Genomic DNA, 25,934 nt, shown 5'->3' with positions numbered 1-25,934 from the left:
CAGAATTCTTTCCTTCTTTCTCCAGCAGCTGGTATCTGTGATTATTACTTATCACATATTTGATTACATGCAAATTTTTATAAACAAGGCAAGAATCAAAGTTCAAAGTTCACTAAAACTATCAAATTCTGTTCCAAATAAACTGATTTGTTTTGTGCTCAGTCACACAAGACTTAGTACTCAGAATGGTGAGGTTAGAGGTGGGTTTATCAGAGACACTGAAGAGGCACACAAACACACACACACACACACACACACACACTCTCTCTCTCTCTCTACAGAAGGAAAAAATGTGATTAGTTATGTTTGGACTTTTTTAAGTGCCACTTCACCACATCCCCCAGTCCTTTTTATTTTCATTATTTTTGAATAAGGTCTCTCTGGTCTTTGGCTTGGTCCAGGCTGGACTGGAACCCTATTTCTGCTTCCTACCTAGCTGGACCCACCCATGTATTTCAGTGCTCAGCTATGGCTGACATTGCAAGTGTGTGCCACATATCTGGGCTTTCAAAGTGCTTCCCAGCATTTTCCCAACAACATTGGATTTTCACAGTATGTCATTAATTGTTATCATACCTGCATTTTAAAATGCATTAAGTATTTTCACTATCCTCCAGGTCAGTTATTTAGACGGCAACTGTGCAATAAAAGTTTGTGTTTTTTGGTAACTTAATCACTTTTTAAAGTCATTAAGTATAGATGAACTGTTCTTTGAGTCTTCAACTCTGGACCTGGGCCTTGCCCCTCAACTCTTTTTGCTCAAAGCTAGAGCTCTACCACTTTGATCCACAGTGCCACTTCTGATTTTCTGATGACTAAGTTGAGATGAGTATCACAGATTTTCTGGCTCTGACCCTCAATTCTCAGATCTCAGCCTCCCAAGAAGCTAGGATTACAGGTGAGTCACCAGCCATCTGCCTGGCTCAGATGAATTTTTCTTTTCTTTCTTTTTTTTTTTTTTTTTGGGGGGGGGGTCCAGTCATGGGGCCTGAACTCTGGGCCTGGGCGCTGTCCCTCAGCATTTCAGCTCAAGGCTAGCGCTCTACCACTTGAGCCACAGTGCCACTTCAGGCTTTTTCATTTTTGCTTATGTGGTGCTGAGGAATCGAACCCAGGGCCTCATGCATGCAAGGCAAGTGCTCTACTACTGAGCCACCTTCCCAGCCCTCAGATGAATTTTTAAGTGACATTTTCCTTGAGGCATAGAGGATGGCCTCTACTTGATGAAACAGTAATTACATGCTTATGAATATTACTGGCAATGCAGTAATTCTAGCCATCACAAAAACAGACAAAACTATTAAATGGTGTACAATGAAAAATACTAATTCATATACACCTACACAGATTTCATTTCTAGGAAAAAACTGACTTCAGAGTAATTATTCAAATATTATTCAACCTTTTAAAAACATAGAAATAGAAATATTTAAAACAGCTTAGACTTAAGGTTTAATGCTTCAACTTAAGTAAGCGATCTAACATTCACTAACATGTTCCTAGTACAATATATTCTATTCTCTAATATATTCACAAAATCTAAAAAGTTAATTTCATGACTATATAGTTCATTGCATTCTCTAAACTACGATAATAAATTCCTGGGATCAAAAGTATGCTTAAACAGTGTAACTTTTCAGTATTACTCAAAACAATCTATTACTCTAAAAGGATTATCTTCTGCTACAAGTGAACAACTTCATGCAATTCGCTTTCTGCAATCTTAAATTAAAAAAAAAATATTAAGAATTACCTAAGGGAATTTTTAAGATTCAAATCCTAATCCTGATAACTTCAAAATCATACATTCCATTAATCCATTTCTTTAATTCCAAGAAATGCATCTACTTCCATACAACAAACCTAAGTCTTACACTTAGAAAACTTCCTGTCTATAGGAACACATGGAGTGAACATATACATATACTACGATGGGACTAGTAACAGACAATATACCACCACTACATGTGTGGAAAAAGAGCAACTTGCTATTTTTCTCCTTCCTTCTTACCCTGCCTTTATCATTAGACAAATACCATATATATTCCTGCCTGTCATGTTTATCAAAGCTTATTTTAAGACTGTTAGAAGTACTTACATAAATTCAGGTTTATGATCAATCAAAATGCTTTGTTTCTTTAAAAGAAAAAGCAATAATGTTTGCTAGATACTATTGATAAAATTGTTATGAATCAATATAAAAAGGAATTAACATGTTTTAAGTTATACTTAACAAATTCATTTTTAAATGAAAAGTAAAATTGCCAGTACCTCTACATATCTCATTTTAAATAGACTTGTTTAAAATTTTAGTGTCTGAAATCAAGAATCTGATAAGACTTTAAGAAAAAGAAACCCGATTTTCTTGCCCATATCATTGAAATACTGTAAATACATAGGAATACAACAAACTCAAAAGAAAAAAAAATAGTGTTTTATTAACTACCACACTGTTATAATACACTTTAAACGTACAATAAGGTAGCCTTTAAATTTGAGGTGGTCTTAAAGATAACAAATGAACAGAATTCCAAATTTCTGAAATAGGTGAACTGCTGCAGTTATAGGTAGGTATACATTTAGGAAAATTGTATAGCTCTTACAAGACCAGCAATGTAACTTTATTTTGTACACTTTTAATTGAAAATATAAACAATAATTAAAAAATAAAAAGAAAATATAGCGTAATAAAAAACATACCTTTCTCAATTAATGTATTGGATACATATAAATTTTAAGGGAACAAGCAAAAAAAAAGGAAAATGGTTGATATTTAAGTGCAGACTGACTACCTAGACAAAAAAAAAGGCTTAAAAAATATCATAAAACCTCTAGTTTTCTATGACTAATATCCATATGTTTGGAGTATCGTCACTATGGAAGTGATTTTGTTATGTGTTGCATATGTTATACTTCACTGGTAATTTACATGATGGCTTTTAAGGCCCTGGCAGACATGGTTTTTGGAAACAAGATTGGATTAAAAAAAAATCACTGCTAAGACGCAATACACCTCATTTTTGGTCCTCCAATATTCAAGGGATAATTCACTTAACATTTCCTTACCACCCAAATGCCTCAACCTATACATTTGAAAGTTTTTTAAACATTGGTTATATTGCCCAACTTCATTATTGAAAGAATATTAAACAAGACATTATTTTGGCAAATTAAATCTTAAACATGGCTTTTCAACAGGATTTAAAAGTTGACTATCCCTAGAGTTCCATGTTAAAATGTAGTTTTCAAAATCTTACAAGAGTAATGCTTAAAATATTGTACATAGTTAACCTAATTAAAATAATTAGCTTCAAAATGACAAATTGATAAGCTAAGTAAAGCCTACACTATGTAACATTTGCTTGGAAACTTGATTTGTCAGTTATGCATAATAAAAATTCCAGTCATCAAGAAAATTACAAAATTTTTTTATCATAACATGATTTCTTTCACCCATCAACTTTTTATCTTACAATAGATAAATACCAACATGTTCTCATTTTTACACTAAACCACACAGGATTGATGCATTTGGTTAGACTACCATTCGCATTGTTAAATTCAATTTTCTCTTTATATAACTTGGTAAAATTTCATTTCTTCTAGATTCCAAAAGTACCTACAAAACCCATGCAATTTTACCATTTTTAATATACTATGGAATATCATACAAAGTAAGGCATTTCAGTGTCATGTATAACCAAGTTACTGTCAATCCAAAAATTTTTGCACATCAATAAAAAGATATCTAAGAACTTAGGAACAATATTCTTCTCACTACTGTATAAAAATAACCACAATGAATAAGTATTTGTGTAATATTTACTCCATTGTCTCATTTCCAGAAACTGTGACAAGTTGTAAAGGTATTTCAGTGTTGGTAAGGATATCTTGATTGCTGGTGGCAGAAGTATTAACAGTTCCTATCCCTGAAACAGAACCTTGTTGAATATTTGCAAGGATAAGTGTTGTTCCTCCTGTAGTAATCAAAGTATCATCTCTTCCAGCTTCCACAGATGCCAGCACTGTACTGCTAGAATGAATAACTTTTTTATTCTGATGTGTTTTAATATGTTTGGCAAGGTGGTCACTTCTCATAAAGCGTTTTGAACATTCTGGACAAACAAATTTCTTCTCACCTGTTAAAAAACAGAAAACAAGCCAACATTAACAACTGAGGGGCAGGGACCTATAATTAAAACTGCATTTTTTTTTAATTTTTTTTTTTGGGGGGGGTCCAGTCCTGGGGCCTGAACTCTGGGCCTGGGCACTGTCCCTCAGCTCTTCAGCTCAAGGCTAGCGCTCTACCACCTGAGCCACAGCGCCACTTCCGGCTTTTTTCTTTTTGCTTATGTGGTGCTGAGGAATCGAACCCAGGGCCTCAGGCATGCAAGGCAAGTGCTCTACCACTGAGCCACCTTCCCAGCCCCCAAACCGCATGTTTCATTAGCTGCTCCCTTCAAGTTTTCTCTAACAAAATAGTTTTCTTCAAAATATCTCATTTTTACTTTTTGATGAAAAAAAAATCCTTACATATATACTATGACATACTAATTTCCAAATAAGACTTTACTATTTCATGCTAAGTTTGGTTTGAAACTTCCATTAAAAGATACCAGTTAAACAGGCACAGGAAGGAACTTCCTGAACAGAGTCCCAGGGTCACAACAAATTGGAGAGAGACTCGACAAATGGGACTACCTTAAAATAAAAAGCTTCTGCACAGCTACATCTATCACAACCAAGCTAGAAAGACAACCAACTAATTAGGAAAAAATATTTACCAGCAATATATCAGACAAGGGGTTAACATCCAGTATATACAGGGAACTCAAGAAACTAATCCCTCCCAAACCTAACAAACCAATTACTAAATGGGCAAGGGAACTAAAGAGGGACTTCTCAGATGAAGAAATACAAGAAACACATGAGGAAATGTTCATCATCCCTGGTGGTGAAGGAAATGCAAATAAAGACAACCCTGAGATACCACCTTACCCCAGTCAGAATGTCCCACATCCACAAATCAGCCAACGACAAATGCTGGAGGGGATGTGGAGAAAGAGGAACCCTATTACACTGCTGGTGGGAATGTACACTTATACAACCACTTTGGAAAGCAGTTTGGAGGGTCCTCAGAAAGCTAAAGATTGACCTCCCTTACGACCCAGTCATACCACTTCTAGGCATCTACCCTGAACAACAAAAACCAATATACAAGGACACATGCACCTCCATGTTTATTGCAGCATTGTTCACAATAGCTAGGATATGGAAACAACCCAGATGCCCCACCACAGATGAATGGATCCAAAATTTGTGGTGTCTATACACAATGGAATATTATGCAGCCATTAGAAATGACAAAATAATGACATGTGCAGGGAAATGGATGGAGCCAGAAGAAATCATGTTGAGCAAGGTAAGCCAAGAGCAAAGAGACAAACGGTACATGGTCTCCCTGATAAGTGGATGTTAAATCCAAAATGTTTGGTGATATGACAAAATTAACAGGACTTAAGAAACAAAGAACTTCCACTCATCTGGTCGAACCACTACTAAATATCCCCATGCTGCTGATCACATGTATGGTGTATATGTGTACACGGTTATATGTTATAGACCGTGATAGACAATTTGCTCTAGGAAAGTTAGAATGAGCTTGTGACTTTAAATGAGCATCATATTCCACAATACTGTGAAATTTGGGAAATTATGTAATCACGTAATCACAATGAAAAAAAAAAAAGGCACCAGAAAACTAGAAGTGGCATGATGGCTCAAGTGGTAGAGCATGAGCCTTGAGCTGAATTGTTCAGGGACAGCTCCCAGGCCTAGAGCTCAAGCCCCACAAGAGAGAGAGAGAGAGGGAGAGAGAGAGAGGGAGAGAGAGAGAGGAGAGAGAGAGACAGAGAGAGAGGAGAGAGACAGAGAGAGAGAGAGAGAGAGAGACAGAGAGAGAGAGAGAGAGAGACAGAGAGAGAGAGAGAGAGAGAGAGAGAGAGAGAGAGAGAGAGATCGAGAGAGAGAGATCTTTCATGCGATTGTTTCTAACATATTTATAAGATTATGTCTTTGTTGCCTTGTATGTCCTTCCCCCATGGTACAACCCCTGCTTTCACTATATATGATGTTGGTATATGTGGAGGGGAAGGGAAAAAACAAATTGTTAAAACAGGGATACAGGAAGACCCATTGCAACAATGAGATGTACAAGTCATCATGTCAAAAAACGAACTTTACAACTTTGGTGGGGGGGATGGGAGGGGGGAGGATACTAAGGGATGGGAAGGGGAAACAAAGCAGGAGGCCACAATGCTTGATAAGAAATGTGCTCATTGGGGCTGGGAAGTTGGCTCAGTGGTAGAGCACTTGCCTTGCATGCCTGAGGCCCTGGGTTCGATTCCTCAGCACCACATAAGCAAAAAGAAAAAAGCCGGAAGTGGTGCTGTGGCTCAAGTGGTAGAGCATAGAGCACTGGCCTTGAGCTGAAGAGCTGAGGGACAGTGCTCAGGCCCAGAGTTCAGGCCCCACAACCGGACCAAAAAAAAAAAAAAAAAAGAAATGTGCTCATTATCTTACCCACGTAATTGTAACCCCTCTGTACAGTAATTTCACAATAAAAATATATTTTAAAAAAAAGATACCAGTTAGAGCCAGTTGCCAGTGGCTCACACCTGTAATCCTAGCTACTCAGGAAGCTGAGATCTGGGGATCACAGTTCAAAGCCAGCCGGGACAGGAAAGTCTGTGAGACTCTTATCTCCAATTAGCCACCAGAAAACTGGAAGGGGTGCTGGGGCTCAAGTGATAGCCTTGAGCTCAAGAGCTCAGTTACAGTGCCCAGACCCTGCATTCAAGCCCCATCAGAGACAGAGACAGAGAGAAAGGGGGGGGGGGGGGGGGAGGAGAATATCAGTTAGGACCCCTGCCCAAACACTTCTTCCCATAATGCCCAATAAAGATCTAGAGTGGAGCATGCACAAACCATCAAGCAATCACACAAAACTCAAGGAAGGAGACATGGGAGGAAGCCTGTACTATTTAAAAAAAAAAAAAAAAAACTACCCTCAGAAAAGACTTCTCCCTCAAAGAAGGCCCCATTCCAAACAATTTCACTTTCAAAGAAACTTGTTTTATCTGCTTAAAAAAAAAAAAGATATGAGGGGAGGGGGGAGGCTGGGAAGGGATGTGAAGGGTAAACAAAGGAGGAGGCTGCAATGCTTGGTAAGAAATGTACGCATTATCCTGCCCATGTAATTGTAACTCCTCTGTACAGTATGTTCACAAATAAAATAAAATTAATTTTAAAAAAAAAGAAGAAAGAAAAAAAAAGATATGAGATTAAAAACTATCTGTAACATACATCCATTTGTCTGTCTGTCTCTATCTCCTGCCCTCCCTCCCTCCTTCCCTTCAGTTACTGGGTTTTAACTCAGGGCCTGGGTGCTGGTACTGTCTCTTAGGTTTTCCACTCAAAGCTAGGGCTCTAGTACTTGAGTCACAGCTCCACTTTCAGCTTTTTGGGGTGGCTAATTGGAGATAAGAGTCTCACAGAGATTTCTGTCTAGGCTGGCTTTGAACCATGATCCTCAAGATCTCAGTCTCCTGAGTAGCTAGAATTATAGGCATAAGACATCATCACCCTGCTTGTAACACCTCTTTAAAGTCTAAATTAAAGTACATTCTTTAAGCAATATAAATATGTCATATTCATAATACTAAACTTTTAACTCTTCAAATATAAATTCAAGTAATGACAGAGTAATTACAGATTGAAGTAAAGACAAACTCCAGAGGTTCTGTAAGATTAGTTCCAACAATGTAAACTTAGGCACGTTGATGTTTTTATAACCCAAATGAGTACTGGACTTGGTTATTTAGTTGAAATCAGGATGCCAAGTCATCTTCATTATTCTTGGAACTAATCTTATTAAACCTCCTGAGCATATGTCTTTGTTTTCACCTATAGATATTCTTTCATTACTACCTGAATTCATAGTCTAAAAAACTGCAAGTATGGTACCAACCTTTCTGGTAGGCAAATGCTCTTCCTCCTGAGCCACAGCCTATCTCACATTTTTAAAAATGAGATTGAGGGCTGGGAATGTGGCTTAATGGTATAGAGTACTTGCCTACAATGCATGAAGCCCTGGATTTGATTCCTCGGTACCACATAAACAACAAAGGCTGCAAATGGCATGTGGCTCAAGTGGTAGAGTAGTAGCCTTGAGCAAAAGAAGCTCAAAGATAGTACTCAGGCCTGGAGTTCAAGACCCAGGACTGGCAAATAAAAGAGGGGAGGGGAGGGGAGGGGAGGGGAGGGGAGGGGAGGGGAGGGGAGGGGAGGGGAGGGGAGGGGAGGGGAGGGGAGGGGAGGGGAGGGGAGGGGAGGGGAGGGGAGGGGAGGGGAGGGGAGGGGAGGGGAGGGGAGGGGAGGGGAGGGGAGGGGAGAGGAGAGGAGAGGAGAGGAGAGGAGAGGAGAGGAGAGGAGAGGAGAGGAGAGGAGAGGAGAGGAGAGGAGAGAAGAGAAGAGAAGAGAAGAGAAGAGAAGAGAAGAGAAGAGAAGAGAAGAGAAGAGAAGAGAAGAGATTTGAAGAGAAGAGAGCCTGAACTTATTATGTCTAAGACCTACTATGCAAGAGCACTATTCAAGTGAAGGCAAAAGGCCAACTTAAATCGAGAACTATCAAGAATCCTAAGGAACATTTTTTTTACCTCAGGAAGTTTACTCTATTTTAGGAAGGTTTGAGTAAGCCCTCCTACCTAACCCACTGATATCCTAGTTTTACCATCTCCAATCAATCAATGTCAGAATCATTTTTCTAAAACATACAATTTTATTACATTACAGAATTTTACCTTTGTACCAAATGATATGAGACTCTAAGGCTAACTTACAAATTATCAATAGCTTAGAGGTTTCTGGGCCTAATTTACAAATTATCTCTATAATATGCCTGAGTCCTATTTACCAGGGCTATGTATATCTCACTTTTTGTTCATGTCACTGCCATCACAAAATGGTCTCCCATTTCTATCAACATACCACCATTCCCAACATTCTTTTGGAACATCAGTTTTAAACAATGCTCAATTTAAAAAAAATGACCATGATCAAATAAGATTAGGAAATCTTATATTCTAGACTTATAAAGATGTATGCATGTAATGTGTGAAAGCCCTAAAAAATGCTGTTTACAGACACCTCCTTTAATCTAGTACTCATTTGGGTTTAGAGTAACTCACACTTACCTGACTAGAGTCTCTCTCTCCCCTCCCTCTTACATATTCCCTTGGGAAGTAGAGGGAGAGCCTGGGCCTAGGTTTGAACTCCATGCCTTTTCCACTCACAGCTGACACTCTACCACTAGAACTATGCCTCCACTTCTGGCTTTTTGCTAATGAATTAGATAAGAATCTCTTTGTCTGCCCAGGGTAGCTTCAAATTGTGATCTCAAATCTCAGCCCCAAGTAGATAGTATTACAGGTGATCAGCATATTATTCTTTTTATTGCCCTACTGATCAAACTGTACTAAGGAGAATTCTGTTAGAAGGCCTTACCTTCCAGTTCACTACCCAAGATGCCTTATTATTCCAAGCAATATTATCTCCTAGATCTAAATAAAAGTACATTTTGTACAACATAATTTGTAACACAAAATCTTTTTATTATCCAGTTTCTTATTGTTGGTTGTGGTTTCCAAGAAGTTAATCTCATCTGTCTAGCTACCTGATGAAATGGAAAGAACTAAACTAGTAGAGTGTCTAGTACTGTTCCATACTCTACAAAATAGTTGTGCAATATTTAAAGTCAAACTAAGAGGTATGAAACAGTATCAGGTACAGTTTATTTGGTTAATCTAATTAAGAACTTGAACTGAAATACAGATATGGGAGACCTCAAAATCCATGTTGTTCTCTATTTCATCATGCTTTTTTTCAATGTTGAACATAAACGTATGAGCCCTTTGATCACTTCACTTTACATGTTAAAAGGAGAAAACTATCATCAAATTTTATTAGGTTAGATTCAGTTTGGTTATGTAACACTGGGTAAAAATAATGAAAAGTGTAATGTTGACAACAACAATGCTTCCATGAAATGTCTTTCCTTTATAGATACTACAAATAGAAAAGATGAAATACCAAAATTTATCAGGATTATGCTTTGTGTTATGGTAGAAAAAATAGGATGGATCAAAGTAAAAGCAATTTAAAATGTAAGCAAAATAAACAGATGGACAGTCACAAATGACCACACACATGTACACACAAGGCCCCAAACTCAATCTCTAGCACCCACCAAAAATAAATAAATACAAGAAAACAAATCAACATAAAAGTGTTAGTAACCTGTATGGGTTCTTCGGTGCCTCTGCAATTCATCACTTCGAGTAAATCTTTTACCACAGAACATCCAGTTGCATATAAAAGGGCGCTCTCCAGAATGCCAACGCAGATGCGCTCTCAGATGTGAGGTTTTTCCATAGACTTTACCACATCCTGGTATGTGACAAATGTGTTGCTTCTTTTTCCCAAGATTGGTACCTCTAAAAAACACACAAAGAATATACACTTACATAAAAGTATTCAAATGGACATTGCTTATATATTCAAACACAAGATATCACCATGACGTCCATCAGAAATAAAGGTCATTTTAAGTCTATTTATAAGAAAATTTATTTCAAGCATGTAAGTTTTACCCCAAAATTAATTTTACCCCAGAATTAGTGATTACTGTCCAGCTTTATATGCTTAAGAATTATATAATTAAAAGGGCATTTGAAACAAAAAATGTGTAATGAAGTTATTTACTTTTCCATCAGAACCATTCACAAATACTATGTAAAGAACCAATCCAACTTAAGTTAATAGTAGGACAAGTCTTTATTCAAAGTCATGTCAGCTAATTGTAAAATTTATAACACAAAGAGGAGATATATATGCATATATTTATATACGTATACATATATATACATAGCTGTCTGCAGGTACAATTAAAAGGTAGGCCCAGCAGCTTAAACAGACTTTAACATGATGGAAGCATATTCACTCAAATATTTAAATAATTATATACTGAATATATACTGACTTGGGAGATTTATTTTTTCAATCTAATTAGATGGTCTTAATCTTTAGCATTCCACAAACAAATATAAATCATAATGATTTTGACATTATCTTTACAGTTAAAATACACCTGCAAATCTTACAAATATATCCAGAATTTTGCACAAACAGATATAACAAATACCATTTTTTCCACATGGCAAAATTTGACATTGCATTTAAGTATTTGATACAGAGAATTTGAGACATGCTTAGATGGGTGAACAGAGGCATCTTAGCCTAAGCAAGAAGAAAATGTTTTTTATTCCCAAGGTGATATTTGAAAACTATATACTTAAAAAAAAAAAAACACACACTATTTTTCAGTCAGCTTCTATATTTTTTTCCCCAAAAAAGCACTGCTTCTTTAAAAAATAAAAATTAGGTTACTTATTTAAAGTTTTCTAAAAACATGGCATTTTGAACACAATTACAAAATCACATTGCATAAATTTACAATGTTTCTTACATCTAACCCCCGCCCCAAATGCCTTCCACCCCCAATCTCTCAGTCAAGATGGAGCCTATAAACCTTCCACAGCTTCTAAATCTTTCTGTATATAATACACCTGTTTTCCAAATTTTACTCAAAAAAATGCATATTCCCCCACATTATATTTCAATGTACTCACACTCAGTAGCATGTGAAATTGCCATAGGACAAACAGTGCTAAACGGTGCAGTGCTGGCTGTTAGATGCCATAGGTGTTCTGAACAGGGAGACATCAATGTGGACTCCAGTAGTTAGAGAAGGCTTCGTGGAGGAGGTGGGTAGAATTTAGATAGAAAGGAGGGAAGGCATTCCAGGCAGAGGAATAGCATAAGTAAAGACAAGGAGGAGTCATGCTGTTGTCTCAAGGGCAAGGATGTCATAATCTAACACAATTCACTAATTGCTGCTCCAGTCCACCCCCAATTTCCATAAGTCTCTTCAAAGAGCTAAGTTGAGTAAAACAGGTATTTCTGGCTCACATGTAATGCCAAAGTCTTGTTTTCATTTAATTTAGCTTCTAAAACTTTGCTTTAGTCTTGAGTAGTCTCAAGAAAAGAGCAATATTTGTGGCTACAAGTGTACAAATCAATTTTACATATTGCGTTCACCATAGCAATTTCACAAGAAACCCAATTCAGTTCACTCATAGGCTCAATAACTTCTTGCCTCACCTCTAAGGTTACCACCAACAGGTGAATCAATATGCTTTCTTAACCTCAAAAGTGCTCTTGCACAACAAACCCTAGCAAAAATTAGCTCAAGTATAAGACTATAACAAATTAACAGCAACAGATCACAAACCTGTGTCCTCAAAGGACCAAGAAACTTCTAGAGAAAGGTATTTTCAATTTAATCATGTAAACAAAAAGGAAGGTAATAGCAGTGAGAAATATTCACTGAAAATGGGATATGTGTACATCAAAGAAAAAAATAGGGTTGTACACAAATACTATATAAAGAAAACCTACTTAAAAAGGAAATCCAATTCAAGACAAGATCTAGACATGCTAAGAACTGAAATCAATTTCTCAAAAAACTTCAGGCAAAAGATTTAATCATGTTTTCTTCTTGATTTAACAAATAATCACACCACTAATGCCTATTATATAAACTAAAAAAAAAAAACTAATCATTTTAACTTTCTATTTCTGAGTTCCTAACCGGGTCCCAATAATTTAGAAATGACAAAATAAGTGACAAAGAATAAATAAAACCAAACTCTGGGTAGAGAAGAAAAGATAATCAAATCCAGACTCTTGCTTAAAATGGAAGGAGCAAGATATAAAATAAAATTCTGACAAAACAGATTTTACATAGTAGTTTACAAAATATGGATTAATCCACATAAGCCCTACAAAAGCTAATGCCTTTAGATTTATTTTACTTTCTATCATTTCTACTGCTACAGTATAGTTTGAAGGTTGTTTCTCCTCAGTAAATACTGACTTAAATGAACACAGTTAATATTTTCTTTAACATCTTCTCTAAAAGGCAGAAATAGTATTATAGACATGAATAAAATTAGTTCCCTGAAAATGGTATCATTCCTACGTGTGTTAAGAACATGGTTAAAGTAAAAAGGCCAAAAGTAAGCAGGCCAAGATTTTATTTTTTAAAAATCTAAATGTCATCTCTCTCCATCTTTGCCTAATACTGGAATGTTTTTGATTTCCTATATATGTCAATGCTTCTAAATTAGTTGCAAAAACTGTGATTTATATCAGTGTCCCTTCCCTACTGTATAAACCAACTAACTGCTCAAATGAGCTCTAAGAAACAATATTATATTTTATTAAGATCCTTACTTTTACCCAGGCAAGGTGACTGACACCTGTAATGCTAGCTACCTGGAAAGCTGAGATTAGGAGGATCATGGTTTTAAGCCAGTCTGGGGGAAAAAAATCTGAGAGACCTTTTGTCAACCAACAATAGCATTTGTCTGTCATCCCAGACACCTAGAAAGCATAAAAAGGAGGCTTATAGTTCAGGCTGGCCCAGGCAAAAAAGATAAGGTATTAAAAAAAATTAATGAAAGCTAAAAGGGTTGGAGACATGGCACAAGTAGAAGAATACTTGTGTACCAAGCAGACTCAGACTTCAAATCCCATTATCATCCCCCAAAAAACTTATTTCCTTTATTACATAGAATATTTTTATTCTAACTTTATTAGAATAAGCTATTTTTAAAAGAAAGTTCTAAAGAAAAAACAGTATTTTTTCTAATTCTTAGGATAGAGATAATTTTTTTTAAACATAGATCCTTCTGTGACTTAGATGGGTCTTGAACTCAAGATGCTACTGCCTCTACCTCTCAAGTGTTAAAATTAACACATCTGTGCCAACATACCCAGGGAATCTAATGTTTGTTTTTAGGTTTTCCTTTCAAATCTATCACCGAGGTATGTTCCCAAGAGAAATTACTTTTAATAGTATGGTAATAAGGCATACAATAAAAGGAAAATTGACCAACTTGAAAATGTTATGTTAAAAATGTTTGTAAACTCTGAAGTGATAGAATTCCTTTACTGATATAAAAACACGTTTTTTCATATCACTGACATAAACTTGAAGACAATATAAAACTGGGAAAAAATCTGCACGTAAGACATTAACAAAGAAATTAACATATTCACAAAAGACAAATAAATAAAAATTTAAATGATAAAACAGTATACCAAAATTACGTTGAACCTTACCAAGTAATTTTAAAATACACTAAACAGTAGGGTGCTGGTGGCTGACCCCTGTAAGCTACTCAGGGGGCTGAGATCTGAGGATTGCAGTTCAAAGCTAGCCCAGGCAGCAAAGTCTGTAAGACTCTTATCTCCAATTAACCCCCAAAACCAGAAGAGGAGCTGTGGCTCAAATAAAGTGGTAACATGCCACTCTTAAACACACAGGGACAGTGTAAAAATAAGCATACACTAAACAAAACATTGAGTTATGACCTCCTCACACCTTTTTTGTCTATCAAACTTAAAATGTTAAAAGAAAAAATGATGAAAATCCATAGATGATCAGCATATGGGAAAGCAGATACTCTGATACACTGTTGGTGAGAACAGAAAGCAATATAACCTTTCTGCAGACAAATCCTTAGCAACTCCATGTCTGCCAAATGATACTGATGAGATAAGCAGACAAATGTGCAAGGATATACAATAATTCTAGTTAGTCTCCACCAAAGAGATAATTACGTCTCCATTCACAATAAAAATTACACTGCCAAAAGAAATGACAGACTAGACTTGGAAATATGATCACATAAATTTTCAAACCAAGGAAAGAAATGTTCACAGTGACAATAAGATGACTCTTCTACTTTAAAATACATGTAAATGCCTGGAAAAATATATATAAAAATGTTATAGTAGTGACCATGAGGTGGGGTAGGAATTTGGTGTGTTTAAAAGTCATTCTTCTATAATCACTGTATTTCTAGAGGTATTAGATTTCAAACAAATATTAATGTTTTTATTTTAAACAAGAAGTAAAACAAAGGCCAGTCTCTGGCTTTCAATTAGATTTGACCTACATAACTAATTTATCTTAACAACTCCTCTAAAATGAGAGTAAGTTTCAGAAGAGTTGCTGCCTGGTCAAGTTCCAAATTTAAACAGCTGATGATAATAATTACAAATAATCTTAAGGATCAGATAGATGGCAAAAGCAGGTTTACTGGCAATTAGTACAGTATTTCTGGTTAAAACTCTTCCATAATTGAATCCAAATCTCAGTAGTGTGTGCTCTTCTAAGTGATTCAATCTATGTGTCTAGGTGTTACTCTGCAAACAGGAAATTCTTAATGTTTAACAGTTATTAGCTATTACTGCAAATTGTCTAGCCAATGTGAAAATCAGTGAATAAGACAAACTTAAAAGCAGTAAGATAATCATGCTTATCAACTGTATATTTTGCATATAATGCTTATATTGTTTATCATATTTAGTGTATGAGAATGCCTTCCACTGTGACCAGAGATTTGGTTAATCTGGCTTTAGAGTTCTCATTTTATTCAAAGGTGTTTCAGAAAGGTGAGTTATAGAACTATTAAACTGTCTTGATGGAAATTTCGTATTTTCAACAATATTTTCCTATTTGTTCATTTGATGCTTTTCACTATAGACCTACCTTGCCTGATATTAACACTGCTGCCATTCAAGTTTTATCAACAGTTGCCTAATAATTTTGTCACTTCTCATTGCCAACATTACTATGCAAAATTATTTGAGTTGTTTCTCATCAACACTAGGATAGATTTTGAGGTTTAAAAATATATATATAATCTCAGGAGAATCCTGTAAGCTTAATTTGTCCACATTTAAGATACTTACTGACCATTTTTAATTTATTCCTGTCACATTATTTCTCTGTACTTACTTTCAAAAACAAGTTGCAATACTATAATGCCAAATTTTTTTGCTCTATCCTTAAAGATTTCCTCCCATTTCTCCCATGAACTATACTTTTAAGTAACTGCTATTCTCAAGTCAAAGTTTTTATCTCTATTTAGACAAAACCCATTGCTAATTTGCAAAACAGGCTGATTTTTGAAGTGGGCCTGTATAATTCCATGTTTTATGATTTTTTTTAATAAAACACCCAATTTTAGTTTTAAAAGGCATTTAGATCAGAAAATAGAATTGCAAATATTTTGTCTTCTAACTTCTGCCACACTCATACACACATACAAAGGGATCATGTAATAATTTCTCATAATTAGTAACGTGCCATGCAGTACTTTAAAACATTAGAATATTACCTCTTCAAAAAAAATTAAAAGTATGGTTTATGTGTACATACCTCCCACCACCTTCTTTACAGTTGGGACAGGTACAAGCTACCCTCCGAAGTCTTTTTCCTTCTTGATGTTGTTGGTCCCCTTCTTCATCTACCACTTGTACTCTTAAGTGTGTAAGATCATTGGTATTCAATGTAGAATCACCACTGAGCTGCCACTCTTCAGGATCAGGTTCTTCTTCCTTGATCCTTATGTCTAAAGAAAAAAACAGAACAAAACAGATGAGAAGCAGCCCAATGGTTCTGAGAGATAACATAAATCTGAATCTCAAGTACTTATTATGTAAAAAAGTCATAGTATCACCTATTGTAGGGCATATCATTATGGTTTCGTTCCTTCCGAAAACAATATTTAGGTTTTATTCTAAATAAAAGATTAAGTAAAAGAAGGAATTAAACCCTCTTTTGGCTAAGCAAGAGAGCTTACATTTTAAAGGACTAAGTAAGTGAAACTTCAATAATAGATGTTCAATTACTCAAGTACAATAACCAATTCAGACTGGAGGAAACTCTAAGGCCTTTAGTCTCTCACAATTACATCTATTCTATCTGTTGTACTAAAGGAAACTAAAGGAAAAGGGAAGTAACTTAAAACTGTTACAAATGGAAGCTTTAATATCAATTTTTATTAAAATATTTATAATGGCTACATTACTAAAGAAGGATACACAGACATGTAAGACACTTGATAATTTGAGTTTTATTGTAAACCAGACTCAGAAATTAAAAAATGAATATAGATATGGCAAGTATGAATATAGCAAGTTATACCAATTTCTCCACAAACATTTTTATTTACAAATCAATACTACATCATTTCCTAAATGAAACTAAGAACCAATCAACTGAGGGTTTTCTCACTCTAGAAACCTTTAAAAAAAAAAAACCAACAACAACAAAACAATTTAGAACACTGAATATAACCCTTTATGGTAAAACACCAATTCCTGAATTTTTTTCTTTATGGAACCTAATATACATTCCTGAGGTATAGTTAGGTGGTAGAAGGTATGTGAGACCCTGGATTCAATCCCCAGCACTATGAAAAATAAAATACACTTAATAATGCCACAATTTACAATAAATAAAACTAGAAGATATAAATTGCCAAGTGGCTAACACTTGTGATCCTAGCTATTAGAGGTAGAGATTGGAAGGATAACAGTTCCATGCCAGCCTAGGCAAAAGATATTCATGAGATGCCCCCTTCCCCCATCTCAACAAATAAAAAGCTTAACATGGTGTTAAGTACCTATCATTCCAACCCCATGGGAAGCATAACTAGGAGACAGCAGTGCAGGTTGGCTGCCCAAATAAATAGTGAGACTCTTCAAAAAGCATAAAAAATAAGCCCAAATTTTCTCAAACACTTTAAAATTACCTTTGGTTTTTATCAGAATAACTACATGAGGGGGGGGGGGGGACGACATGGGATTCTTGCCTAGGCAGAAGGATGGTGACATTATTCAATTAGATAGAAATTACTAAGAAACGGACTAGAGAGGCATGAAATAAGCAGTAGAATCCCTAAGTTCAACTCCCCTTGTTCTGCCAAGAGGGAGGGAGGGAGGGAGGGAAGGCAGAAGGAAGAAGGGAAGGAAGGAGAGGGAGGGAGGGGATCATCAAGAGGGAACCTTAAGAGTATGAGCTTTGGAAGATAATGATGTGTCAGTATAGGTTCATCAAGTGTAACAAATTGATATGATAATAGGGGAGGCTATGCATGTAGGAGGGGATAAATGAGGCATTGCTCTACCTTCCATTCCATTCTATTAAATTAAAGTGTTTAAATGGAGGAACTAGAGGACCACTCTATGTTGACAGAAGAGTACTGAAGGCCTAACTCTGAGAAGGGTAATGCTAAGGTACAGAAAGAGTTCTGGGTTCCTGGGAATACTTCTTGATTTGGATAGTAGTTTTGTTTTTCTGCTATACAAGTGCTGCATTCATTTCCTGAATATTATGCTTCAGTGTAAGGAGAAGTTATTCTAAATAATCTTCAGATACTCTACAGATAACTCACAACTTGTTATGGCCAATTTATTTTATTATTACTTCATCTGTAGTTCCTTTTTATACAGGAACAAGACACCAAAAACATAAATCTAGTCAGAAAGTCTGTAATTCAAAGTTTAGAATATAATTTTATATTCTAAACAAACATGTAACTAGGTGTCATGTGTCAGTCATTATCCTAAACTCTACAAAGAAAGCAGTTAAAGAGTAAAGGTCATGCCTTTATTTGGCTTACTTTTTAATTGGTAGGAGACAAACAAGTAATTACACAGCATTTGAAGTGTTTGGGGAATAAAAGAACTTGTTACTATTTTTTCTAGAGTATGCAGAGATAGTTTTTGCCAATGTGGTAACATTTAACCTAAAGGAGAAAATATGGTCAAAACAGAAAGGAAAAACAAGCTGGATGCATGCTCGTCATGTTCAGGGAAAAAGTAAGGAGGCCTGGGTAACAAGAGTAGAATGACTGTAAAAAAAGAAGAGTATTAAGATCAAAGACACACACAAAAAGGGGGTGGAGTGCGGGCTAGGAACATCATACTAAACCGTGAAAATTTTCAATATAATTTTGGAAGTCCTAGGCAGAGCAATAAGGCAAAAAAAAATACATAAAAGGGATTCACATTTGCAGACAACATAATCTTATGTCTAAAGGACCCAAAAAACTCCATCCCCAAAACCCTGGAGCTGATCAATAATTTTGGCAAAGCAGTAGGATACAAATTTAACCCACAAAAATCAATAGCCTTTTGTATACCAACACTGTACAAGTAGAGAGAGGGAAATCAGGAAAACAATTCCATTTTCAATAGCCTCAACAACAAAAACCAAACCAAGGAAGCAAAAGACCTTTATAGTAAAAACTACAAAAATTTGAAGAAATTGAGTATGACATCAAGAAATGTTAAGACGTTCCACGTTCATGGATAGGTAAAATATTGTGAAAATGGCCATACTGCCAAAAGTGACCTACAAATTTAATGCAATCCCCATCAAAATCCCAATGACATTTTCTTTTTTTTGGTTGGTCGTGGGGCTTGAACTCTGGGCCTGGGCTCTTCAGCTCAAGGCAAGCACTCTGCCGGTAACTTGAGCCACAGCGCCACTTCCTGTTTTCTGGTTGTTAACAGAGATAAGAGTTTCAAGGACTTTCCTGCCCAGGCTGGCTCTGAACCTCAATTCTCAGATCTCAGCCTCCTGAGTAACTAGGATTACAGGTGTGAGCCACCAGTGTCCAGCTCCAATGACATTCTTTAGAGAGAAAACAATCCAAAACTTCATATGGAATGACAAAAGACCTCAAATAGCTAAAGCAATTCTAGCCAAAAAAAGCAATGCTGGTGGTTATCATAATCCCAGACCTCAAGCACTACTACAAGAGCTACAGTAACAAAAACAGCATGGTAAAAATAGACCTAAAGATCAATGGAATTTCTGGTTGTTTTTTAGTCCCAGAAATAAAATCATATATTTTGTTATCTGATATTTGATAAAGAAGCAAAATATATGATGGCGGAAAAAGATAGACTCTTCAATAACTGGTGCTGGGAAAACTTGGTATTCATATGCAGAAAACTAGAAAGTTGTTCCCTGTTTGTCACCGTGCACAAGTATCAACTCAAAGTGATCAAAATCCTCTACTTCAGACCTGAAACTTTGAAATTACTGCCAAAGGGTAGAAAAAACATCAGAACTTGCAGACTTAGGCAGAAACTTTTTGAAGAGTCCTAGGAACATAGTAGATAGGAGAAAAACTTGACAAATGGGATTACATCAAAATAAAGTTTCTACAAAACAAAAAACGTAATTACATAAGCTAGACAGCAAACAGACTGGGAGAAGATCTTTACCAGTAATACACCCAACAAAGGCCTAATATTCAAAACATACAAGGAGCTAAAGAAATTTCTCTCAAAACTAATAAACCAATTACTAAATGGGCAAAGGAGCTATGAAAGACTTATGACTCAGAAGAGGCGAGAATGGCAAGAAACACATGAGGAAATAATCAACATCTGTGGCCATAATGGAAATGTAAATCAAAACAACTTTGAGATGCCATCTCACCCCAGTTATATTGGCCAACATCAAGAATTAGAACAACCAATGCTGTTGGGGATCTGGGGGGAAAAGGAACCCTACTGTACTGTTGTTGGTGGAAATGGAAACTAGTTCAACCACCCTAAACATCTTCCCCAGAACCCAGTCATAGCACTTTTGGGCATCTACCCAGACCATCACAAGCAAGGATACCATAAAGACAATTGAACATCCATGTTCACTGCTGCCCTACCCACAATAGCCAAGTTATGAAAACAGCCCAGGTGCCCTACAATAATGAGTGGTACTTACACACAATGGAATTTTACAGTCACTAGAAATATTATGCCATCTGTTGTGAAATAGCTGGACCTAGAACAAATCATGTTAAGTGAGGTAAATGAAGCTGAAAGAGACAAACGGTGCATGTTTTCTCTCATACGTGAAGGCCAGATCTAAAACACATGGTATCAGGACTCTAGGCATTTACACAGTGAGACTAAAGGAGGAGATTCTTAGGGGCACAATGCCTCTCAACATTTAAAATAATATTTATCGAAATAAATTCCAGGAAATGGAAACAAGGTTTTTGTTCTGTTTCTTCAATTTTTTTTTGGTCTTGTTTATGTTTTCTGCCTTTTGGGGGGAAAAGGGGCTCAGAAATGGAGGGAGAAAGAGTGAACAAATCAGTAAACTAAACTAAAATTACTTGTGGGTGGGAACAGGAGGGGGGAACTGGGAGAAAGTGAAGGAAGGGGTGACACTGTCCAAATAGAAATAAATTACCTAACTTATATAACAGTAATTCCTCTGTACAATTTTAAAACAAAATTTTTAATGGGGGCCAGGGCAGGGAAAGGATCATACATGATATTATCAGACATTATATACTGTTACTTAAGTCTATTCCAAGGATGATGAAGATGATGATAATGATTTTGTGCCAGTCCCAGGGCTTTTTGGCTTAAGGTTAGCACACTACAACTTGAGCTGCAGCTATACTTCTGGTTTTTTGGTGGTTAATTAGAAATGAGCATCTCATGGACTTTTTTCCTGCCTGGCCTGGTTTGAAACCATGATTCTCAGATCTCAACCTCTGGAGTAGCTAGGATTATAGGCATGAGCTACCAGAACCTAGCTAAAAACTTTATTTTATTCTGTAGGAAACCAGGAGAGGATGCACTGAGGAATAATATAATCTGTGTTGCATTTTATTAAAATAAATCCAGGATCACCATGGATGCTGTACAGTCTGTTGGGAGGAAGCAAAAGAAAGAACAACATAGTAAATTAGAAGGCTACTAAAAAATAATAGTGGCTTAAACTAGGGTACTAATGAAAAGTTGTAGAACCAGTCAGAAAATATTTTGAAGGCAGAAGCAAATGTATAATGACACTTTGAAGGTTTTATGTCTTTACCAACAAGAAAGATTTGGGGCAGGGGTGCCAAACAGCACTTTTTTTGGAATGCCTGTTAAATATACAAAGATGCTGATGTAGTTCGTGGGTCTATAGTCAAAGCTGAAGACTGGAGTACTAATAAATTTGACTATCATCAACATATATAGTTGGTACTGAAATGCACATGAAACACAAGGAAACTCTGGGGCATTTCAAAGTTAACAAGAAAATTAATAATAGCTAGTGACAGAGAAAAGTGGTGTACAAAAGCAAATGAAGGAGTATCACTTCTAGAATATAAACATGTCAAATACTTGGTAAATAAAACGAGGAATAAGAAATGACCCTTGGATGTAACAATGTGGTAATTAATGGCAATCTTAACCAGGTAAGAGCTATTTCTATGAAATCAGGAGAAAACTACCTAGAGAGATTCAAGAGACTGAAAAGACAAATAACAGTAGACTTTTGATATCCACAGGTAATGATTCTTGAAGGAAGCACCTAGGGAAAACCAGGATTCACAGAGTTCAGGGCTGCACAGTTTTCATGTAATACCAACTTTTGCAAAAGACATGCATTTCAACAAATCACAAATTTTCACTTGATCACTCAAGTACATTCACTTTTACATTACTTTTGGGGCATCATTTGCTTTTGGAGAGGAAGATTTACAACATTAAGAACAAGCACATGGGGCTGGGAATATGGCTCAGTGGTAGAGCGCTTGCCTTGCATGCCTGAGGCTCTGGGTTCGATTCCTCAGCACCACATAAGAAAAAAGAAAAAAGCCGGAAGTGGCACTGTGGTTCAAGTGGTAGAGCGCTGGCCTTGAGCTGAAGAGCTAAGGGACAGCGCCCAGGCCCAGAGTTCAGGTCCCACCACCGGACCCCCCCCCCCAAAAAAAGAACAAGCATAAAGGTGAATGCCTATGTGCTTCTGAGCACATAAAACAATATTGATTGAAATGAACTCCAAGAGATGAAAACAAGAATTTTTCATCGTTGTTTTTGTTTTCCTTTCTGTCTTGTTTATTCAGTGGTACTCAGTAGACACCATGTTGAAAATAAACTATATAACCTGTAGGTGGAGAGGGAAAAACTGGGAGCAAGGGAAGGGGGAACACTGTCCAAAAAGAAATGTACTCGTTAACTGACTTACATAACTAACTTCTCTGAACATCACCTTTATGATAAAAGTAACTTTTAAAATAGAAAAAAAAAAGAGTAGGGAAACAGTCAGCAGATCACACAATGACTTAAAAACACAACTGACAATTATCACAGGATTGAGAACTTCTCCATGTTAACTGAGCTGTGTAATGAGATCCAAGTTCAGGAATATTTTCACATTTATTTTTAATATTTATTTATTTATTTGCGCCAGTCCTGGGGCTTGAACTTAGGGTCTGGATGCTATCCCTGAGTTTTTTGCTGAAGGCTAGTACTCTACCACTTAAGCCACAGCTCAAAATAGGAGCTGAAAATAAACTTTGTGGTGGTTAACTGGAGGTAAGAATCTCACTTTCTTTGGCCAGGCTGGCTTCAAATGGTGATCCTCACTAAGTAGCTACAAATACAGCCATGTACCACTGGTGACCAGTTTATTTATTTTTTCCTTTGGTCAGTCATGGGGCTTGAACTCTGGACCTGGGTGCTGTCCCTCGGCTCTTCAGCTCAAGGCTAGAACTCTACCACTTGAGCCACAGCGCCATGTCTGGTTTTCTGAGTGGTTTATTGGAGGAAAGAGTCTCAGGGACTTTCCTGCCCAGGCTGGCTTTGAACTGCGATCATCATATGTCAGCCTCCTGAGTAACTAGGATTATAGGCGTGAGCCACTGTTGCCTGGCTCCAACTTATTTTTTGAAACCATACTTCATTAAAATTGAATGTAAGGAGGCAATCTCACTCTTGTGAATAATCAACTTGTTCCAAGAGTTTTGCTGTGGTACATAGTTTGGGCCTTAAATGCCCCCCAAAAGGCCAAGTGATTAAAGTTTCTCCCTTGGGTGACACTATTGGGAAGTAGGCAAACCCTTTTTAGTGGGATCTAAGTTGGACATTTTTAGGTCACTGAGGCACTCCTCTGAAAAAACACTGTGGGACGCAGACACTTCTTTCTCTCTCTTTTCACGTTCCAGCCCATGATGTTACATTCTACTATGTACTTGATGTGCAAACAACAGGACTGTGGTCACAGGACTGAAACCTCTAACCCAAAAATCTCCAAAACAAAGTGTTTACAGGGAGCAAAAATTGACCAACAAAGCAAGCATAATAAACTCGCACAAATTTCCTAAGTTAGCCCACAAAAGTAGATTTCACATATAAAGACTATCAGAAACATTGTAAACTAACCTTTATATTGAGTAGCAGTCCGTATTATGCATACTAGTAGTATTAAAAAATGAATACGCTTATTTAAATCTGACTTTTGGGAAGAGGCAGGGCAAGATGGTAGATCAAAAGCATTCACTTTTTTGACTCCATGAATAAAGTCAGGTAACGCAGGAGAGACTACGCTCTGAGAAGAGAAAGAGCATCAGGAATCACAATAAATACAGTAGTACAACAGAAACCCACCAAAAAACCAAGGTCAGCAAACAGTTCCAAACCCATCCCCAGGAATGCTGAAGACATCATCACAAGGCAAAACAGACAGCTATGGTGACAGACTGCTGGCTAAAAATGCAAGATAATCTCATGCCTCTCAAAAGCCTTAAATCCAGTGCTTCAATGTGGAAGGCTTAAGTAACCTCAGTGCATAAGGATATTCTGCCACTTTCCTAGTCTCAGAAGGTAATGCCAAGGTATCATCTTGAGTGTGCCTATTAGTTTAGAATGGAGATACTAATATGGGCATGAAAACAAGGAACCCTCATGGCTCAGGGAGTCTTAGGACACCTGCTAGATTCAGTGTGAAAGGAAAGGGAAAGGCTGACCTGATCCCACAGACAATTTCAAGCTACAGGAATTTCACCAGCAGCATAGGGTACAACAAGGATGCTCCATGGTCAACAGTGAATAAATATCTGAGTCTAGAATGGAAACAAAGTATCAAGCCTGTGGCTGGCTTAAAATCTGGTCTCTAGAACCAGTCTCCCCATTGCCTGAAGTGATACCCACAGTCTCCTCCCCACACAAAGAGGTGAAGAACAGGCCCTAAACATACTGGGACCCGTGCCTGGAAACAACATCGTAGCATGTATTTGCTGAAAGCCAGGACTGAGTCCAGACCTGAATCATGACACTTCTATTACCTTTTCCTGGAAAAACAAGTGAAATGCTACATGGGGTTTGTAAACATTGAGACAAGTAGGCAGAATGAACACAATCCTTCAGACATCCCCCAGCCTGTACAGAATTCAGTGCTCAGTTCCCCCCACCATGCTGATGTATTTAGGGGTTACCTTGAGCCTTGGACACTTGTTTCTCCTGAGGGCAGAAAGGGGGTGCAGGGAGAAAACATATGAGCAAGTGGGAACCTACCAGGCAAACTCACAAACTGTAAAACTCTCTGCAGCCAACACCTTAATGGCAAGCAGCACAGAAGCAGACAATCTACTTTCTAAAAAAGAATGTCAAGTTTACCTCAATTTCAACTGTGATACAAGGATCAGGCCTACTGTCCTGCCCCCTGGGCAAATGCTTATCTACTGAGCCATACTCCTTAGTCCAGTAGCTAGAAATAACCTTAGCCCAATCACTAAACTTTCCTGCTAGAACATTGGAACTATTTCAACTGAAAGACTACAGGTGATTAAAACTCCCAACCAATAATATGGGCTTCATACACATAAATCTCAATGTATAAACATAAGATGTATGAAAACAGGTAACATATTTCCTCCAAAAATTCGGTGATTTCACTTAAACAAAGAATTTGAACAATAGTGAAGCACATGAAACTTCGAACCATGAACTCAAAAGAACAATGATGTAAGAATGATCAATAAAATTAGAGGATGTTTATAAGCATGTGAATGAATTCAGAGAAAATACAAATAAACACCTGAATGCTATAGGAAGACAAAGCAGGATATGTAAGAAGAACTGAATAAAAATCTAGA

General features: G+C 36.8%; 1 protein-coding gene across 1 annotated transcript in view; it reads right to left on the bottom strand.

Annotated features, from left to right (window-relative positions):
• Positions 1-2,412: 2,412 nt before the first annotated feature.
• Positions 2,413-25,934, bottom strand: part of Sp3 (Sp3 transcription factor) — a 60,559-nt gene continuing 37,037 nt past the window's right edge. Inside the window, exons 6-8 of the mRNA XM_070020733.1 lie at positions 16,412-16,604; positions 10,357-10,553; positions 2,413-4,139 (exon numbers count right to left, since the gene is read on the bottom strand). Of these exons, the coding sequence (XP_069876834.1) occupies positions 3,823-4,139; positions 10,357-10,553; positions 16,412-16,604 (707 nt within the window). The 3' untranslated portion in view covers positions 2,413-3,822. The remainder of the gene's footprint in view (positions 4,140-10,356; positions 10,554-16,411; positions 16,605-25,934) is intronic.

This window comes from Dipodomys merriami, unplaced genomic scaffold, assembly GCF_024711535.1.
Source record: "Dipodomys merriami isolate MVZ:Mamm:240054 unplaced genomic scaffold, mDipMer1.0.p SCAF_1, whole genome shotgun sequence".
Lineage (NCBI taxonomy): Eukaryota > Metazoa > Chordata > Mammalia > Rodentia > Heteromyidae > Dipodomys > Dipodomys merriami.
Note: the sequence above shows the minus strand (reverse complement) of the source record. Positions and strands in the feature narration are given on the sequence as shown.